The sequence below is a fragment of the Eptatretus burgeri genome, chromosome 16 (genome assembly GCF_056783735.1).
Source record: "Eptatretus burgeri isolate ZD-2024b chromosome 16, Ebu_testis_v1, whole genome shotgun sequence".
Classification (NCBI taxonomy): Eukaryota; Metazoa; Chordata; class Myxini; order Myxiniformes; family Myxinidae; genus Eptatretus; species Eptatretus burgeri.
In genome coordinates this window covers 14546620-14567350 of record NC_140976.1, presented here as the reverse complement: position 1 = coordinate 14567350, position 20731 = coordinate 14546620, and the positions used below count along the sequence as shown (strand labels likewise).

The window sequence follows — 20731 nt, the reverse complement described above, 5'->3', positions numbered from 1 at the left end:
TCTTGTCATGATCTTGAAAGCCTTTTTCACATGGCATTAAGCCAAGCTTAGCAAGGTGTGAGGCATGGGAGCCAGCCCAGAGGGGAGAGCAGCACTCCACCAAGCTACGAATGAAGCCCTTGTGGGTGGATAGGCGTTCAGGTGTGCCAAGGAACGACTTTGTATGACGGAGGATGCCCAGTCTGCGCCTGGCTTTGGAGGCAAACGTTTGTAATGCGGTTTTCCCGAGAAAGATCAAGACTGATAGTGAGACCCAGGAGTTTGAATGACTGAACTTCTTCAAAAGGAAGTTTGCCAGGCCGGTGGGGAGAGTTGTATTCCATCAAGCTGTGAATGATTATTCCCTCCAGGGATTTAAACAAATGGTGCATTACCATGTGATGATGCTATCCCTCCTCCCACCAGTGATCCTTTCTACCCCATTTACCCCATGCCACTCATCCCTCTCTGTTGTAGGTTCCTGCCTTTTCTCCAATCCCTCCCTCCTCCTCCCTTCGTTCAATGCTTTGCTTCTTGAGCCACTTCTGTTGTCATGCTGTCAGTTTGCTGTGTGTTTTTTTTATTTTTTTTTTCATGAGCCTAAATGTTGTTGAGAAAAAAAAATTACAAAACTGAAACAAACTTCAGGTGTTGAAGTCATTGATTTCTCTTGTACGAGTTATCTTTGCTGCAGAGCAAACCTGACATTTTGTTGTTGCAGGTTCAACTCCTGTCTTCAGTGTTGAACCAGAGGCTTTTGCTGTGTCTCCATCACAAGGTGATATTTACTTCTTTTTTCATAATCTTTGCAGCAATTCATTACTCGGTATGCATCATGTCATATTCTTGAACTTTTGTGCTGCAGTTCACATCGTTGTGAAAGAAGAATCACTTGATGTTTTTTGTGAAAATATCACAGGCACTTCACAACATGCAGATGGTAAGTGCAAACCGACATGTACATGCTGCACAAAAATGAGCATTTTCATCTTAAAGTGCAATTGGAATTGATTGTCAGATGCAAAATTGATGTATATACATGTTGTTTTTTTTGGGAGACGGAGATGAGGGAGGCGGGCGGAGTTGTGGAGGGGTATAAGTCGGTATATATTGGTAACAGTCGCTGGATTCGGACCAGTTTCTTGATCGTAATCCTGACGTTGCAATACATTGCAACAGCCATCAGACTGCATTCCGATTGCCCCAGTTCAAATCTTGCGTGTCATGTCGATGCAACAACAGTCAATCACTTTGAGACCTTCCTGCCGGATCTGCTTGTGAAGTCCATTTTACCATGTGAAGCCCCAAAGAAACCCACTGTTTTACGAGAGGCGTCGTATGACTAGATGCAATCTTAGGCCAAGCCCCAAGGTATACCCAAACACAAAAAGCGACATTCATGACAGGTAACAGATGTGAAAATGGTAAAAATAGGGCCAAACGGGGTTACAATTTTAGAAACGCACAATAGGGAAGGTTGACAGTGTCTAACTATTAAATAAGTGATGCATATCTACATCATATTTAATTACATTCCAATTAAGCTGAGATACATTAATGAAATAACTATTATATGAAGCATCTTAATCCACTTTTGTGCTGCAGGTCACATTGTTGTGACAGAAGAATCGCTTTATGTTTTTCACTTGATGGGCCAACAACCATGAACATCAATTAATTTCATCAACCCGAACAGGGTTATCAATCCAAACTCCATTTACCTGAGGAGGTGACTAAATTAACTGAGTTTCGTGCCCTCAATGCACACTCGGATTACTGTCGAGCGATACAGTGAGTGAACGCTGGCTAACAAGTGCAAATCACGTGGGGTACAACTTCCCGCATAGCTATGCTTGTACACTGTGTTGGACCAATGAAGGAAATGACAACCAAGACAGATTTGAAAGAACAACCAATAACTATATTTATACACACACATACACACACACACACGAAAAGCACATTATTTACAGCTCTTTATTCACCAAGCAAGCAATCATTAAAACGAGTGTTTATAGGTAAAGGGCACAGAAGAGCAGATTTAACGCTAACATACATTCTTAGACAATCTTATTTCAAAAAGATATGGCCATCATTCAATCCGAGAAGAAGAAGACAAGAAGAACTGAGAAAAATGGAAAGAATGGAACGTGGGGTCGACTGCTTCCCTCACCTCACATAACCCAATGGGGAGCTGTGCTGGTCCAAATAAATATACTGGGGGGAGGGGGGGCAGAGGGAGGGGAAAGATGGGGAAGATGGGTGGTGGAGTGTTGATGTGGCATGATGGAAAGTGCAGCGGTGTCTGAGGTGCCGAGACCAGGAGGCAAGTTCTCTCTGACATCCCAGATATGCCAACGGCACGCCACTCCATTTCTGCTGTGCACCCGGGACAGCTCCACATGAACCAAGCCATATTCTGGGCTTTCTATTCTGCTCTCCTCCACACTCTGTTCCTTTCTTCCCTCCTCAGCACTCTGTGCTACTTTCTGCTCCTCGCAGGATAAGCTTTGAGGTGACTCTGTTCCATCCATACTCTGGGCTTCTTTCTTCTCCTCACAGGATATCACTTTCTCAGTCTCCCTCGTGCGAGCTTCTCTCTCATTGGTGCACATCTGATAGAGGGTGTGTCCATGATGCAGTTTGGAAAAAATGCAGTGGTCCTTAAGGGAGCATTTAATGCAGCCCTCACGCCACCCCTCACGTGAGGAAGATGTGCAAGGCGCCATGAAAACCCTCCCTGGATGTGCAAAACGTACTTTGTATTGTATGTACTGTTCGCATTCGAAAAGCACCGTACTCTATTCCATTCCACTGGGACCATACTCTGTACAGAGCATTGGTGCTGCCGAAGCAGTCTCCTAGGCTATTAGGCAAATTCCTGGATGGGTCGCCACTCCAACGCAGGATACTCTCATGGCTCAATCATGCCAGCAAGCTGGTACTCATTTTGCCGAACTCAGAAGGATGACAGGCGGAGTCCCTTTTCAGACTTGTAAAACCGAATGGTTTGGTGATCATGCTCACTCAAAAAACTCGATCAAGACGTACTTCCGTCATGTGTGTATTTAAGAAATGGGGAAGGGAGAACAGGGAAAACAACTCGCAATACATAACTCTATTTTATACTAAGCTTGGTGTTGGCTTAACAGTTAAGATGGCTGGCTTAAGATCTTCAGGACTTGAGTTTGAGCCCCTGACGGCTGTTGAATTAATACCAGGTGGGGTTGACTCAGCCTGTTATACTTCTGTAGTCGGCGAAATGAGTACTAATGTACTGGTAACACAGGGCATTGCATCAGCATCATAGCCGCGCCTCCAGAAAATAATGCAACTGGCAGCCACAAAGTATGTGTCTTGAGTTTTGTCTGGATGGAAGAGCCTTAATGAAATAAACCTTATCAGGCCCACAGACACACTACAGTAGGAAGACTAGAAGCGACAGGACTGCAAAACACTTGTTAAAGCTCGCCCGGGTGTAGTAAAGTCCATAGCCCAGCCAGGTGAGTCCAGTGCACACCTGTTCTCCTGCAGATGAGAAGTGGGAACACAGTCTTTCTCAGACCTTGGCAACCAGACTGGCAACTGGGAACTTGACCTTGAACTGAAACAATTGGAATGCAAGACCTTGGCAACCAGACTGGCAACTGGTCCTGGGCTCTGCAAACTGGAACGACAAAATGACCCACGAACTGGAACTCCACATGGGCACTCTGCGTGCAACCGTGCAGGTGCGAAATTGTATTGGGATGAAGGATGCCCTGTCTTGTGATGTCGCTGCACCTTGTCTGCCCTACAGCGATTATGTTTTGGTTGTAATTCAAGGGGAAATCCCACCCTGAGCTACTCCACCGATCCTGAATGTTCAAGACCCAGTACGAACGTGCCAAAACTTGTGCCTCGGTCTGCCCGCAGGTCTGCTCTTCACCACCAGCACATACAAGACAGATAAAGGAAATTGGAACGAGCAAAGATTTCAGACCCTAACTAGGATTGCAGAAGATTGCAGACTAGGACTTTTATGTGTTTTTTAAAATACGTATTTCATAGACTTATTTGCATTCTAATTGTACCATGCATACTCGATAGATATACTCATTCCAATTGTACATACTTTATAGAGGTACTCAATTGAAAAAAGATGACCTGAACTACTGGCTACCAGTAGGTGACATTTGTGGCCCATGTTAGCACATTCTGTGCAGACAAACAAATTAGAAGGGCATTCGGTAGAGCGTGTACCTCCACCACGCAATGCCTGATCCAGTTGAACATATTGGGCCCATTGAAATTTCGGTGTCTTGTTTTGTTCCCATCTCTCAATGGTGAAGAATCACTTAAAATTAAATAACTCTTGTATCTGGATCCAGATTCGGATCTTCACCAAAATTGAATCAATTCTTGTGGGATTCCCATCCTGTCCACCAAGTTTTGTCAGAATCCATCCATAACCTTTTAAGATATCATGCAATATCATTTTTATCCCTCTCTCTCATTGGTGAAGAATCACTTTAAAAAATTATCAGATCCGGATTTTGATATTCACCAAAATTATGTGTTGCTGTCCTTGACCAGTCACCAACATACACAAAAATATTCAGAACGATCGCTTGAAAACTGGCCAAAATCGTGTGACAGAAAAACGCATAAACGCTACAGACGAACATACTTGGCGAAAATTTTTTTTTTCGACGAGTAACAAACAAGCAGACGGGTGAAAACATATCCTCCTTCCACGTTCAGTTGCAGAGGTAACAAACGGACCCAAATGCAATACCCTCTCCTCTGGCATGTAATAACATTAATGAATAGTCCCAAGTGGGACAGACGCTCGTCTCTCGATGGAGGCCATTCATAGTCTGCCTGCATTAGGTATTCCCCAAACCACTCAGACAAAGGCCCTTATAAACATTAATGGGTTTTCTGGAGAGCTCCCTGGTGGGGCTTTTAAAGAAAGAGTTAGAAACAGATGGCTGTCCCCATCACTCCAAAAAATAACCTGTGTTTGAAGCAAAAAGGTGTTCGTTGCTGATGTGCATCATCTAATCCATCGTGATTGTATAGCTCTGTTAGATGCCATATATATGTACCAGAGACCTGACGCTTAAGGCCTATACTGTTACAAAGGCTCGTGATGCCGATGAGCTCCAACTTTTTGATATGTGATGATCATTTTATCAGTCTCATTGGCCATTTTACATTGAAGGGAAATATATAGGGAGGGCATAGTAATTGTGAATATGACGACTCCAAATAAGTCTTTGGCTTCACATAAGACCAACATGGTGGCCAAATGGTGCCTTTTAATAGGTGGAAGAAATGGTACACACAGATGGACGGACCTGCGTATTATTCTATAGATAGATGTATAGAGCAGTGCCAAATTCCAAAATCATCATATATATGAATGGCAAAGATATTGCGGTATATTTTTGAACAGAAAAAACAAATTTGGGAAGGATTTAAGCAGCGGTCGGCCTTGTACGCGGCCGAGGTTCAATTTATTTTTGTACGATTGAAATTTAAATTTTTTTTTCCTGTAGGTTTGAATTAATTTGAGGCAACCTTTACACACTATTTTTCTCTCCGAGGAACACTTTTCATGTGTCATGGTGGAACAGACAGCATTAGTCTATTATATTGTCGTGTCCAGGGGGTTTTAACCCCTACCTAGAAGGATGGCCAAACTTCTCCCTTGGAGGCCTACAGCCGAGACTCTCGGAGATTAACACCTGCGTAGGAAAACAGTTAAGCGCTGCACCAGAACGGCATAAATACACAGACACAAGCAAATTTAATTTACTAAATAATAATTTAATAATAATAATAATCAAATATGTACAATGACAATAATTCAAATCATAATAATGACAAAAAAACGTGAGATAACCAAATTTTATTTGAGTTGAGGTGCCTCCACACAGACTTGAATACAGACAAGTGGACAGATAATAAATAAAAATAATTCCTTCTTTATTTCGGCACTTAGCTTCGGGTATAGGCGAAATGGTCTTTATGGAACGTGGCAATTGAACCACGTCAGCGCGCGGGTAAACCGTGCTCAAAATGGTGCCGAGCTGTTCATCAGGCAGCACGGAGATGGCACTCGATGGCACGGCTCACAAACTGCGCTGTTGTTTATTCTCCAAAGCAAATATGCCGACATTCCTCTCCCACACTCGATCTGTTCACAGCAGTGGTCCACAGGACGAGCCAATCTCTGAAGCCCCATGAGGAGGCCACGAGGCACGCTCTCCTTCCCTCAGAATCGTACACACTTCATGGCTCAACCGAACCGTCAACAGCCAACGTCTTGTTCAGCAAGCCAGCCAAATTCACACAGCACAAACACGAGAATAGTGCAGCCTTTGTCGTGCCGAGAGCAAAAGTGAGATCCTCAGTGTCCTCCGAGTCCCTCGACTACCCACCTTCTTCCTTCTCTTTCTCTTCCTCTTTCTTCATCTCACGGCACGCCCATCCATCATCATTGGGAGCATGACTTCACCTGTTGTTACCCTTTGAAGGTGGGGCTTTCTGCCCGCTTGTAGTGGTTTTAGGGACATGTTGCCCACCTTTATTGCCAATCTTGAAATGTAAAAACATTGGGAAAAGTCACAGAGGGGTGATTACATATTGGGGAAATTATCTCTAATCCCTATCTATTTAGCACGGCACCACTCCGTGGTCCCCAGTCGCATGTATGGGACTCTGTTTGTGGTGGAGCTCGGGTGGTGAATGGCCGGGGTCCACGGAGGGGGGTCAGGGTCGCTCTTCCCTTCCTCGTAGAGGGCCAACAGAGACATGTTCGCCGCCTTGACGCCCACTAAAAACTCTTCAAAATAACTTTTAAAGGATTCTCCAAGACCCCCAAAAGACCCCCCCAAGACCTCAAAAAGACCACCTGCCTCAGAGAATGCTTGGGAATTTATTAACCTCACTCAGTGGGGAGGGGCCTTGGTGAACACACCTCGCTGTCCTACGGCCCACCTTTGCGGGGCCTTAGCCCCTGCAAGGAAATCCCAGCCACTCCTCCACGCGGGCCCACACTCGACGAGTAACAGTATCAACGCTGCAACGGCCTCTGCTGGGAAACCCCAGCCAGTCTTACACACGGGTTCATACTTGACGAGTAACAGTATCAATGTTGCACAGGCCATCATGCAAGAGTTATATTTGTGGAAGCGGCAAGGAACGACTGCAAGACCCTGCGTTGGCAAGTCAGAGTGCTTGTAGACAGCGGGTGGGTAGTGGATCGTGATGGGGAATGGAATGGTGGTTGGTTGTTCGTTGGAGGGTTCATTGGATGTAAAGATTTAATAACCGAACTCAAAATAAATTGCAACGTACGCCTTTGATTCTCCCACGAGACAAAAGAAAGGGGATCTGACTACACACATACTTAACGACATAACTGACTTTTGGGACATCTGTATGTTGAATGCTTATGGTTTCCAGATCCGTAACAATATAAATATATAGATTGCAATTACTTTTTTTTCTCTCTTTTTCTTCGTGGAGCATTTATGTTTTGTGGAGTTATTTCGCTTGTCAGCCTTCATGCTGCAGTGTAATCTTTCATCACATTTGATTATTTTTAATTTTCATGAGATATTTTTGTTGTGCTAAGGCCGAGGTCACATTTGCCACGGCGGTCGTGGGGTCTCCAAAATCTACGGCCACTAGCAATTATATGGCGGCCGCAGTATTTCCACGGTCACACAATGTAGCAGTCACATATGTTTTTATTTTTCGGGGAGCCGCACGGCGTATTTATAAATTGTGGAGACCGAAAACGTGGGGTTGCCGTACGGTCTTTTATTTGATGTCGCACGGTGACCTGAGGGCGTTCCTGCGGCAGCCATTGAATTTTCAAGGCAGACGCAAGGTGCCCGCAAGGCGACCGCAGGGGACGGCAGGGGGGGCCCTAAGGTGAACGTGCGGCTAGACGGACGGTAACGAATGGGTTAATTTTATTTATTTATTTTTTACCAGTTTTTTTTTTTTCGGCTTGCCGAATTGCTACGGCGAACGTAGAAATGAAAAAAGTTATAACTCCGCGTTATAATTCCACGGCGACCTTACGGCCTGTAAAATATAGCCAAACGGCGTTGGGCCACCCTGAGGCCACCGCAGAAACTCTGCGGCCGCCGCACGTTTCTGTCAATTCAGAGGGCATACGGCCGCCATATCCTCGCCGTAGAGCAAATGTGACTTAGGCCTTAATGACAATGTCATTCATTTTTGGGCTTGCTGAGTCAGTAAATCTCCCAAAATATAATTATTGTGTAAGGTTGTTTTTCCTTTGTTAAATAATGTGCTGTCATTGCATTATTGTCTTGGTCTCCCACAGCGACAACAGTGGAACCCTCACAACAGCATTTGTTTTGCATGGAGTGCAACGAGAAATTCCATGACGCTGTAGATCTTCAGCTTCACAAGAAGACTCATCACCAAGACTCTCACGGCAAGCTGCACAAATGTACTTACTGTCTCTATCGCAGCTATGATGGTGCTAAACTGCAAGTGCATGAAAAGGTTCATTCAGCTGAACTTCCTTACAAGTGCTCACTCTGTGAAAAGGCTTTCACAAAACAATCGGGTCTAAAAAGACACATGACTGTGCATGCTAGAATACAGCAATACGAGGCTTCAAACTGCTTAAAGTCCACAAACCCATATGAATGCTGTGTTTGTAAGAAGGTATTTCCTTTCGTGTCAAACTTAAACATACACAAACGAAGTCACACAGGTGATAAGCCTTATCATTGCTTCGTTTGTAAGAAAGCATTTGCTTCTCTTTCGAATTTGAAGGTACACGAGCGAATTCATACAGGCGAGAAGCCTTTTGGGTGCTCCGTTTGTAAGAAAGCATTTGCTTATAATCATACTTTAAAGGTACATGAGCGAATTCATAGGGGTGAAAAGCCTTTTGACTGCTCCATTTGCAAGAAGGCATTTCCTTCATATAATAATTTTAAGGCACATGAACGAACTCACACTGGCGAGAAGCCTTTTAAGTGCCCCATTTGTAAGAAAGCGTTTGCTTTTTCTCCCAAGTTAAAGGTACATAAGCGAATCCACACACGTGACCGTGAGAGTTCTTTCGATTGCCCTGTTTGTAAGAAAACATTTAGTCAGTCCACTTCTTTTACAACAAATCAAACATATGTAGGAAAGGCATCCATAAAGTGCTCTTTTTGTAGTGAAGGAATTGCATATGCTTCCCCTCTATTTATAGACAAGCAAATAAACTACAAGAGGGAGAGGCCTTATGAGTGCTTTGTTTGCAAAAAAGCATTTGCTCTTCGTCAAACTTTAAAAATACATCACAGAATTCACTCAGGTGAGAGGCCTTTTGAATGCCCTGTTTGTAAGAAAGCATTTGCTCATTCCTATTACTTAGTTATACATAAGCGAAGTCACACTGGTGAAAAACCCTTTGAATGCCCTGTTTGTAAGAAAAGATTTGTGCATGCTTCTTCCTTGTATTTACATAAGCGAAGTAGCCACACAGGAGATATGCCATATAAGTGCTCTGTTTGCAGGAAAGCCTTTGTTTTCCACTCTAATTTCAAGGCACACGAGCGTATTCATACAGGTGAGAAGCCATTTTACTGTTGTGTTTGTAAGAAATCTTTTGCACGTAATTATTCTTTAAAGGCACATCAGCGAATTCATACATGAGAGAAATCCGCAAATGGAGATAACAATCAGAGATCGCAAATGCAAACGAGCTACGAGTGGAGGCTGTCAGAGGTTCGGTGAAGATTCTGATCAGAGTGCTTGGAATGAGGCTATGAGAACGAAACTTCACAGCTTGCTTTGTGAATCATGATACTTTCCCAAAAATAGCAGGTGGAGATTTTGAGTTCTGGGAGTTACTTCCTCCCGCCTCCTGCAACCGGCAAATGGAGATGACCAAACAAGAGAGGCTTTTTGAATGCTTCGTTTGTAAAAATAAATAAAAAAATATTAAAAAGGATTAGCTTCACAATTTTATTTAAATTCACATAAGCAAATGCATTGGGATGATAATTTTTTCAAATCCTCAATTTTTGTATGAAAACATTCGCTTATCCTCAAAGTTTAAAGGGGCATAAGCGAACTCACATCGGCAAAAACAGAGCCACCAGATCTGTCACAAACAAATGCACCAAACAATTACCAAGAAATAATTATGCAGAATGAGGCTAATCCTGAAAACGTAACTCTCCCCAACAAATATCATCAAAGCTGTTAATAAACGATCAGTACCAGTTCCAATACAGTTGTGGAATAGTAAACTGGCCACAAGTGGAAATAAACTTACGAGATACCAAAACAAGGAAACTCCTCACTTCCCACAAAATATTCTGTAAAAACCAGTGCATGTTGATGATGTACCTGCTGAGATGAGGATGAGGGTGCAGCCTGCTGGAGCTCAACCAAGTGCACATAATGATGACTGTAGTAATGGTTGAGTGCATAAAAGCCCAACAGACTACGAAATTCAATTTGTATACAGGCTCAGAGGCAAGCCAGAAAAGGTATCTCTAACTCACTTTGCAAAAACATTCCAAGAACATGACGTGTAAGTAGAAGTTCCTTGTAATTGAAACGGTGATGAATACAGCCCTAATGATTGCAAAGCCGACAAAAGAAAACTATAAAATACAAGAAAAAGAGCAATCGGAGATTGCAGACTCTCGCCGGTATTTGTTTTGTGTGGTGTTTGTGTACTGGTGTGTTATGTAATTAATGAGACGTAATTAGAACTGCCACTTTATCACTGCCTGCAGTGATGACCGGGTACCAAGACGTCCCGTTTTGATCAGACACCTGCCACTGACCCATGACGTTTATTATTATTATTATTATTATTATTATTATTATTATTTTTATTATTATTTTTATTATTATTATTCAATTGAATTTAGGAATGGAATAAAATAAATTCAATTCAAAGCAAATGGAAGACCAAATAGGTACATTCCTGCATTGGAGTAATCAGAAGGAAGCCGAACAAGCAAAAAGCAAAGATGAAGTCATCAGCAGGAACCTGGATGGGATTCACGTTTCAGCTGCTACTTAAAGAGTTCCTGTTATCGTAAAATAATACATGTTACCTTTGGAACCGCTGCATTAAGCTCCCATTCCTTCTTCTCCTCCTCCTCCTCCTCCTCCTCCTTCACCTCCTCCATCTTCTCCTCCTTCTTCTTCTCCTCCTTCGCACTGTAACACAGTTGACGCAACCAATATCATGTGGCAGCATGCACACGAGTGTGGAGAAATCTCAAATTTGTAACATTCCGTTATCGCAATAACTAGAGCGGCAAACAGTGTTATCTTTGGATAATATGTTTATGCAGTTTTGGAAGAAAATGGACCATGTAGTTTAGTCTGTTGAACTGCTTGGTTTGCAGAACCAAGCGATGTGTTTCAGAATCCTGACAAATAAGTATTTATGGGAAAAGTGACGCTATTATTGACATTGTGTATCAACGCTGTTTCGCATATTGGACATTGTATTATGAATACAAATGACTAATTTATGTGATTACGATTTGTGAAGTTATGATGATGGTTAAGACACATTTCAGAGTATAACTTCAAAATGACAAAACTGACAAACGACGCTGTACTAAATGCATTCTTGTTTGGTATTTTACACATCGAATAAACATAATCTATACAGTTTAAAGCGGGACTGCTGGAACTCTGTTTATGGTTTCAATCACTATTTCAACAATCCATAAATGATCTTGAAGTACCTTGAACTGTGTGTGTTATTGTGTCAGCAACAAACCTTGGGTCTCAGGAAATAGAATCAAAATACACCGTCACCCACACAGCTTCGTAATCTCAACCCGATGCTCTTTATGAGCTCAAGAGGGTTTCCCTGTACAGAGGTGTGGAGCAGTGTGATGGCATCCCTGTTGCACAAGGGAACACAAAAAGGAATCTTGAGTACTCGTCTATGATGGTGAGGGAGTACTGTCTTGTTGTTTTTTTTTCAGTGCTTGGGAGAGGTCCCTTAAAATCCATATTGAAGCGTTCGAATGGCTGATTGGATTTTATGAGGATGAGCCCTTTTTGGCTGATAGAATCTAGGTTCGGACTCAGCACGATTTTTCATGAAGTGGTCATCCATCACACATCTTCCATAAAGTGAGGCAGGTTTAAGCCTGATGTTGGCTTTGTGGTTGGCTTAGATGATTGCTGACCTTCCAATGTCAGCAAAATGAGTACCAGTGTACTGGTATCAGGGCATAGCATCAGCTACCCAGCAGCCAAGTTGCCATACGCAAGAAGAAGGCAGGTTTCTCGATTTCATGAAGTGGTACATACACGTGACTGCTGGATTGTGTAGTGACTCATGAGGGTCAAGTGGTGAACGATGGTCCTGGCACGTACTGTAGATGAACAGTATGACCTCAAGAAAGTGTCAGGAGGTATGTTTTCCTTCCCCGGACAGTATATGATATCAAAATCGAAGCAAGACGATCAGGGCTGGATTTACGCAAGGGCAACCAGGGCAATTTTCTCCAGGGGCTCGACCATCCAGCACGTGCCCCGGGGCTTCCAGCACCTAAGGGCTCATCCAGGATTATTAATTGTTCTTGTGAATTATAGCTTTTTAACCCTGTCTTAACCAGTGTAGCAAATTTGCTATAAAATTGGCCATTCATAAGGTATTTGACAAATCGAGTTGGAAATTGTTTCGCTAATATAGTCCTCATTCACTTGTTGGAGGGATTTTTACTTTCTGTGTTGGTGGAATCCGATACCAGGAACATGTAAAACAATGCTTCTCATTTCGTTACTTATAGTTCTATCACTCAAATTAAATCAAATGTAGTTTGGAAGTTGTAACAGTAATACAGTATCTTTTTAACGGGAAAATTGTACACTTTGCCAATGTTATGTTGTGTATGGAATCCATTGGTGGTAATAAAAGCCCGCAAAAAACACTCCTGGAATCGTGTGTTTTATCCAATAATTACCCTCGCTCAAGGAGAGGGTATTGTGTTTCGGTCCGTTTGTGACTTACGAAATCTAAAGATTTCATAAGTATATTGATGACTTCCGTCATCTGTTTGTGTGTGTGTGTGTGTTTGTGTGTTTGTTTGTAGGCACGATAACTCGAGAATGGAAGAAGCTGCCAATGTCAAATTGCCCCACGTGATGGCTAGCGCTGATTAGATTTTGGTCAAAATCGGTCAAAGGTCAAGGTTACAGTGAGGTCAAACATCCAAAATATGATAACTCGAGAACGGAAGAAGCTACCAATGTCAAATTACACCACGTGATTCAGGAGGGTGATGGCTAGTGCTGATTATATTTTGGTCAAAATCGGTCAAAGGTCAAGGTCACAGTGAGGTCAAACATAATTCCGTAAATTCATGTGGAGAAATGGAGTATTTTTGCTTCGGTCGACGTTACGAGTTCGTTTTCACTTCGATTTTAATTTTGTCTTCGGTTTTTGCGATCGCTTAGGATGCTTAACACTCGGTTGTCGAAATTCTGGTAAAAATCGGATGTTTTGGAGACGTTTCAAGATTGTATAAAAAAAATTCACTCGCCGCGTCACGGCTCGTCGTGTGGTGCAGCGCGCTCGAGCAGAGGCATCGTTGAGTCACGTAAAGGTTTTGCGTGTGCGCGCTGACGGTGTTTTCGATAAAGATGGTGTTTAAAAGTCATTTTTTTTTATCCCAATAAAGGTTATCGTCGCATGCCTGACTCGCTAAGCCGTCGGATTATGTAACGATTGTTGGTGGATGACCGAATTTTACGGTTTTGTGACTTTGATAAAATAATATTAAATAATTGCGTAGAGAAATGGAGATTTTTGCTTCAGTCGATGTTACGATTTTTGATGGTTTGGTACAGAATCATCGTAGAAACTTCTGGTTTGCGTCGCTACCTTCTCAAGAGACAGCTTTTATTAGACAAGGTCAGAGGTCAAGTGGACGATTTCGTAAGTATCACTCTATGACTGCTTGTTTGTTAGTCTGCTTGTCCGCACAGAACTTTCGTGTTTTTCTCCGCAACCGCTTGTCAGATTGAGACAATTTTCACCATCGGTGCGACTACTCATGTAGAACGTTTTAGTCATAATTATGATGTTATAGGTCACGTGGTGCGGCAGCCATGTTGGGAAAACAGAAAAAAAACTTTTCATTTCTGTATCCCTGAAACCATACCGAGGAGAGAAAAAAAAAGTACTCCTCATGGGGAATAAGTGTTTGTTTGTTTTTTATGACGTCATAGGTGCCTTCGATATGACGTCATAATTTTATATGTAGAACGGCGACATCTGATCAGTATGAAAATTTTTGAGGGTCATCTCGGGATAAAATAGTCCACAGGAAAAAATTTGATAATGTCATCAGTCACGTGATTCGGCATCCATATTGTTTAAAAAAACCCCCAAAACACAGCCTTCAAAAATCTTCTCTGAAGTGGCTGAACAGATCGAGGCGAAACTTTACACGTATGACTGCCTATCCATGAGGAACAAAAGGTTCACACATATGTCGTCATTGGTTACATGGTTTGGCAACCATATTTGATTTACTCTAAAACCCCTAAAAATCTTCTCCAGAACGGTTGGACAAATCGACCAGAAACTTCACATAAATGTTCCACAAGCCATGGGTGTAAAAGTTTTTTAAAGGAATAATTGATAGGTCTCATGGTTTCACAACCATATTGGATTGAAGATTATTAAATCATGTTTTCTCTGGAACCGCTTAATCAATAGACATGAAACTTCACATTTATGATCTAATCATGATGGGGAATACATGTTTAAAATTTCGACCTGATGGGATGCATGGTCTGGCAGCCAGAAGTATTAATTTTTTGATGTTTAAAAAAAAAATTTTTTTTTTTTTGAATAATGCTCACTTGGCTGTTCCTGGATGGGTTCAAAGGTAGAGGAGTAGCAGCTGAAATGCTAATCCTATCCAGGTTCCTCCTGATGATGTCATCTTTTCTTTTTGCTTGTTTGGGTTCCTTCTGATGTTATGTATGATGCGAGTATCACGATATGAGGCTGCACTACATATGAGGATGCCATTGGGATATTGGAGGCTTTGTACATAAAGTTGATTCATGAGATTTTCACCTGCCATGTCCTCGCTACTTGTCACAAGTAAGCTGGTGAATCCTTGGATGAATATCTACAGGCTTTAAAGACTGCAATTTCAAGGCTGTGATCACCACTCAACACCAAGAAGAATCCATCAGACTCGGTCATCAGTGGCCTACAATCCTTGTTGATGCGTCAACATCTCCTGGAAAATATAACAGAGTTGGCGACTTTTATCAGTCCATGTGCGAAGTGGGGGGATGAAGGAGAAGAGACTTTCATGATCTTGTCGGCGAGATCCGCTAGTTGTTTGATATTGACAGCCTCTTTAGTTGAGGCCAAGATCAGTTGAACGTTGGTGGGAAGTCTGTGGAGAAACAGCTGTTTCAACATGTATTGTCTCCAAGAGGCTGTCTCATCCTCTACAAAAGCTGAGAGGGTTTTCTGTCACCAAGCTCTTCAGAAATGAGTCGTTGGTGTAGATTATTTTGCTCTGAAATTGAAGTATGCCTGATAAGCTCAGCCTTGGGTTTGGTATAAAGTTCTGAAGCTGGAGGAGCAATTAGGAGGTCCCTCACTCCATGTGCTATATTTGTCTGGAGAGATCCAACAACATCGGCGAAGCGTGTATCCTGGGTGGTGACATGCCAGGATATACACGATTCAGGAACTGAGCTTCAATCTGCACAAACCACAATGTTGGATCGTTGGGTCAGAACGGAGGGAGTTTTAAACTAACGGTCGCTACTGTTGATGGAGATACCTCAGCAGATGCACCTTGGTGGACATCATCGTCGGACGTAGCTACGACAGAAATAACAAGAGATCACGTCGGGGTCACCAATATAGAAAATGGAGTTATCAACTTCTACTCATCACTAAAGGTTGATGACTTTGTCCAGTCTGAGCAGTGTCCTTTAAGCTGTTAATCTTGAGTGCGGGTGAATACGAAAGGGGTTCGATGATGGTGGTCCCACAGTTTAAAGGAGCAAAAACGCACTGAAGATAGAGCCGTGACACGGCACATGGTACGAAGCTGAGGGCGCAGAGAGCAAATTGGTGCTGGATGATTGAACTGCAAATTCAGTTTAACTCCAATGAAACTCAAAATCCATGAGCCATTTCCATGATGGTGTAAATTGCGAGCTGCCAGATAGGGAAGCATTGTCACACTTGGTTAAAACCTTCCTCTCCACTTGTCCCTCAAGGGAGTTCCAAGAGTGTGATGGTGGTCTGGGGAAAAATGATTGGTTAGAAACCAGATAATGCCTACACTACTGCCATTGGTTAGACAAGTAAATGAAACAAAGTTCATGAAGGAAAATTACTAACAAGTTGGTATCGATGAAAAGTACACAACATAATAAAGACCACCTTCTTCAGTGAACAAGATCTCAACCTCACTATGAGACATATATACAACGAAGAAAAAAGCTGAAGAGGTGTCACTTGCCCCCAAAACAACACAAACAAATATATAACTTATATTAATTGAAATGAAATGATTTTGAAGATCGTATAAAAAAAATTCCTGAAGTTTACTGCCGTTAATGCATTGTCTTATACACCACCTTATTTAATATACCCAAGTGCTGAAAAATTGGAGGTTTTTGTAAGTCATAATACGGTGATTTGTGTTCTGCAATGTTAAGGTAAATCCTCGCTATAATTCACGGGCAGATGTTTGTGTGTGTGTGTTTGTTTGTCGCTCTACTCATCCTATAGTTCTGGACCGATTACATCCAGACTTGCTACATAGGATCAGTATGACCGCAATTAGGGTAAAGGAGTGTTTTTATCTTTGCTGGTGGTCTGAAGGGTGCAAGGTGGGAGGACACAAATTCTCTATGTAAATGTGTATCATGTAGTGCCACCTCCAGGTGAAGGAAGGTATTACATTTCCCGACCATTTACAGTACAATGTTCCTGTCCCCACGTTTTCCAGTGCAGTAAGGTGTTTTGAATTGGAAGCAGTAGGTATGTTTTTGCTTCTTGCACGTAACCCGGGTTATTTGCCCCCATTGGATTTAGTCCGGAACGGGGGCTTATGGATTTAGTCCGGAACGGGGGCTTATGGATTTAGTCTCGATTTCCGTGTGCGTGTATGCGTCCACAACCATATCTTGGACATGTGTAGACCGATTTCATTCATACTTGGCACAAAGACAATACATGATGACATAAACATACATGTCATTTTTTTTCGACATCAGATCCAAGACGGCTATTTCAGTACTAAGAAAAAAACACGGTGTTGAACACGTCCTCAACCATTTCTTTGACATGCACTTTCCGATGTTATTTAAACTTGGCTGACATAATGAATGATGGCTTACATAAGCACGTCATTTTTTTTTTGAGATCAGATCTAAGATGGCTGACTGGTGGCCATTTTGTTCCTTAGGCGTGTCTCCAACCATTTCTCCAACATGCATGGTCTGAGTTTGTTCAGAGTTGGCACAGGCACAGTACACAATGGCATACACTGCACCTAACTTTATTTTGCGATCTGATCGAAGATGGCCGAGTGGTAGACTGGCGGCCATTTTAGTTGTAAAAAAACACCCGATGTTGAACACGTCCTCAACCATTTCTTGGATATGCATCTCCCCATGTTGTTCAAACTTGACACACACACACACACACACACACACACACACACACACACACACACACACACACACACACACACACACACACACACACACACACACCGAATGGCTTACATGTCAATTTTTTTTCGACATCAGATTCAATATGGCCAACTGACTGCCATCTTTAGATTTCGTAAGTAATAACAAACAAACAGAGTAAAAACCGAGTAAAAAAGCAGGGCGGGGTGCCAGACCATATCGAAAACACGCGATATGTCCTGAGAGATGGCTCTGATTTCATGTCTGGCATTGAGGATCTCCATCCATTGTTTGGAGAGCAGAAGCAGCATGTCCAGGGTAGAATAGAGAGTTAGTGACTTTTTTTTTTGAGCAAAACTGCTTATTTGTTTTGAAGCGAGGAGGGGGAAATAAGATAAAGTTGAGGAGCATGAAAGAGAACACTTGGGAAAATCAAAAGGAAGACCAAGCTGGACGCAAGCTGAATGAAATACAATACAGCAAGAAAAGGAAGGGGATAGCAGAAATGAAACAGAAAAGGAACAAACCAACTGACAACTAGCAAATGAAAAGAGTTGAGGGTGAGGGAAAGATCACAATAACCTGGAAAAAAGGAGTGATTGGGAATGGGGTCATTTAGCGTAGAAGAGATTAAGAGACCAGAAATGAAGCAATAGAAAATTGAGTCCGCCAACCTGCCTGTCAGGTCAGGTATGTGAGCATGCACCGGAGCAGCGCATCGCTGCATCTATTTTCCGCCGGTACTCTAGGGGCATCCATCTGGCCATCCTCCAGGCAGATGCCTGGCCCATCCCCATCTGCTTGAGATGCTGATCAACTTGCTGCAACCACGAGGAACGTGGTCGGCCCATTGGCCTCCTCCGCTGAGGAGGCTCTCTCGCTGAGAGAATCTGGTGAGCAGGATCAGCATCAGGAAAATGAGCGACATGTCCGTACAGCCGCAGCTGATGCTCACGGACTATGCAGGTAACAAATGTCATACGAGTCTCTCTCAGCAACAGCTAGTTGGACACAAAATCCAACCAGCAAGAGCCAAGGATTCTCTGAAGAGACCTGGTTCCAAAGGAAAAAAAGTCTCCATTTCAGATCCCTGGTCAGAGTTCAAATCTCACATCTGTAGAGCAAGACTGGAAGCACCAAGGACCTGAAGACTCAAACTTTTTTCGTCCTACATAGGTACTGGCAGTGCCACACCCCATGATCCAATGAATCCATGACTCTCCAAGCCTGACCTAGACGTCTATTGACCTCTGGCTCCCAGCCACCAGAGACATGAATATCACTGCCAATGTAAAGGCCCTGTCACACCTTGATGATTTAGCCAACATATGCCTGACGTATGCAAAATTGGGTTAAAACGCCGGCACATGTCAAATACGTTATGGGTAAGTTTGTATACGTTAAGAGCACGCTGAAAAACACTGCCATACGTCGTAGTGCGCTGGCTTTCATCGTTGTACTTTGCGGTTGTCCTCAAATTTTAGCATGCTTGAAATTTTACGACGTATGCCAGCGTATGACTCACACGTTCCGCGACGCTGGCCATAAGTTGTAGGCACGTTATGCGATTGGTGACACAAGTTACTTGTAAGTTACTCATAAGTCGAAACACGTCGAGGTAATGATTAGCGTACCCGAAACTTATTTATAACCTATGAGTAACATGTTGTAGGCACGTTACACGATCGTTGACACACGTCGAGGTACGTTATGCGATCGTTGACACACGTCGAGGCACGTTACTTGTAAGTTACTCATAAGTCGAAACACGTCGAGGTAATGCTTAGCTTATCCAAAACTCATTTCTAACCTATGAGTAACGTGCTTTGAACCTATGTGTAATGTACCTCCAACGCGTATTGACGTATGTAGACGTATTTGATTGACGTCTTCCGGACGACCACAGAACTTGCTGAACGTGTTTCTAATTTACAGCTACCGTATAATGGCGCATTGGCAGCGTTAAAAAAACAAAAAAAACAATAACTTCCGATATTTCGTCACGTGCCGTTAAGTCACGTCCGATTGCCTCTTCAGTTTGCTCATGTCTTATTCTTAGTTCCTCCTCTGTGAATATTTCTGTTTGAGGATATTGTCACGTCCTCGTCGAAACTTAAGGCCCGGTCACACCTTGACGTTTTAGCCAACGTATGCCGATTTTTGAATTTTTTTTCTAAAACGCTGGCACCACGTTGAATACGTTATGGGTAAGTTTTGATAACATTGAGAGCACGCTGAAAAACACTGCCATACGTCGTTGTACGCTGGCTTTAAACGTTGTACTTTTTGTTGTCCTCAAATTTTTTCACGCTTGAAATTTCACGACGTATGCCGGCGTATGACTCACACGTTCCGCTACGCTGGCCACAAGATGTATGCACGGTCTGCGATCGTTGAGAGACGTCAACACATGCTACTTGTAAGTTAATCATAAGTTGAGACACGCCGAGGTAATGTTTAGCGTACCCGAAACTTATTTCTAACCTATGATTAACGTGTTGTTGGCACGTTACGCGATCGTTGCCACATGTCGACAGACGTTACTTTTAAGTTACTCATAGGCTGAAAGACGTCGGTATAATGGATCGTCCTTGCGTCAGCGTCCACGGCCACGGCCAGGACACTTATTTGCAGCATTCTTCAAACTTTTCTTCGGCATGACGAGGATGTTCACACTTCGATGTCTAGCTTGGCTATGATTCCAATTGTCCATCGGCAGCGTCTATTTAAAATAGTCGAGTTTGAGCGTTTTAACACGTTCAGAAGAAACGCTTCAAATTTCCAAACCCCAGCGTCAAAAAACAAAGGCGAGTGACAGCAATTTAAATCGTTCATTGTAAACAATGAAAATAGTTGAGTGGGACCGTTTAAAAGTCGTTGAGTGTAAAAAAAATCCAATTGTTGAGCGCAAGCGTCTACTTTCAATTGTGGAGATGCAGCCATTTAAATCGTTGAGTTTATCATTTAAATCGTTAAATCGTTAAACGCAAGGATGATCCATCATAACCCACACCCTCCCCCTCACACTCACATACTACTGCCAACA

At 42.7% G+C, this 20731-nt stretch overlaps 1 protein-coding gene across 14 annotated transcripts in view; it reads left to right on the top strand.

The window, feature by feature from the left end:
* LOC147010564 (uncharacterized) overlaps positions 1–20731 on the top strand; it is a 48068-nt gene that overhangs the window by 15115 nt on the left and 12222 nt on the right. For 7 of the 14 annotated variants that reach the window (XM_085859877.1, XM_085859876.1, XM_085859883.1 and 4 more), the window contains 3 exons: positions 701–757; positions 845–919; positions 8330–9577. In XM_085859877.1, coding sequence (XP_085716003.1) covers positions 701–757; positions 845–919; positions 8330–9577 — 1380 coding nt within the window. Of the gene's footprint in view, positions 1–700; positions 758–844; positions 920–8329; positions 11660–13848; positions 13937–20731 lie in introns of those variants that run through there. The other 7 variants (XM_085859888.1, XM_085859887.1, XM_085859885.1 and 4 more) reach the window with 6 other exon arrangements.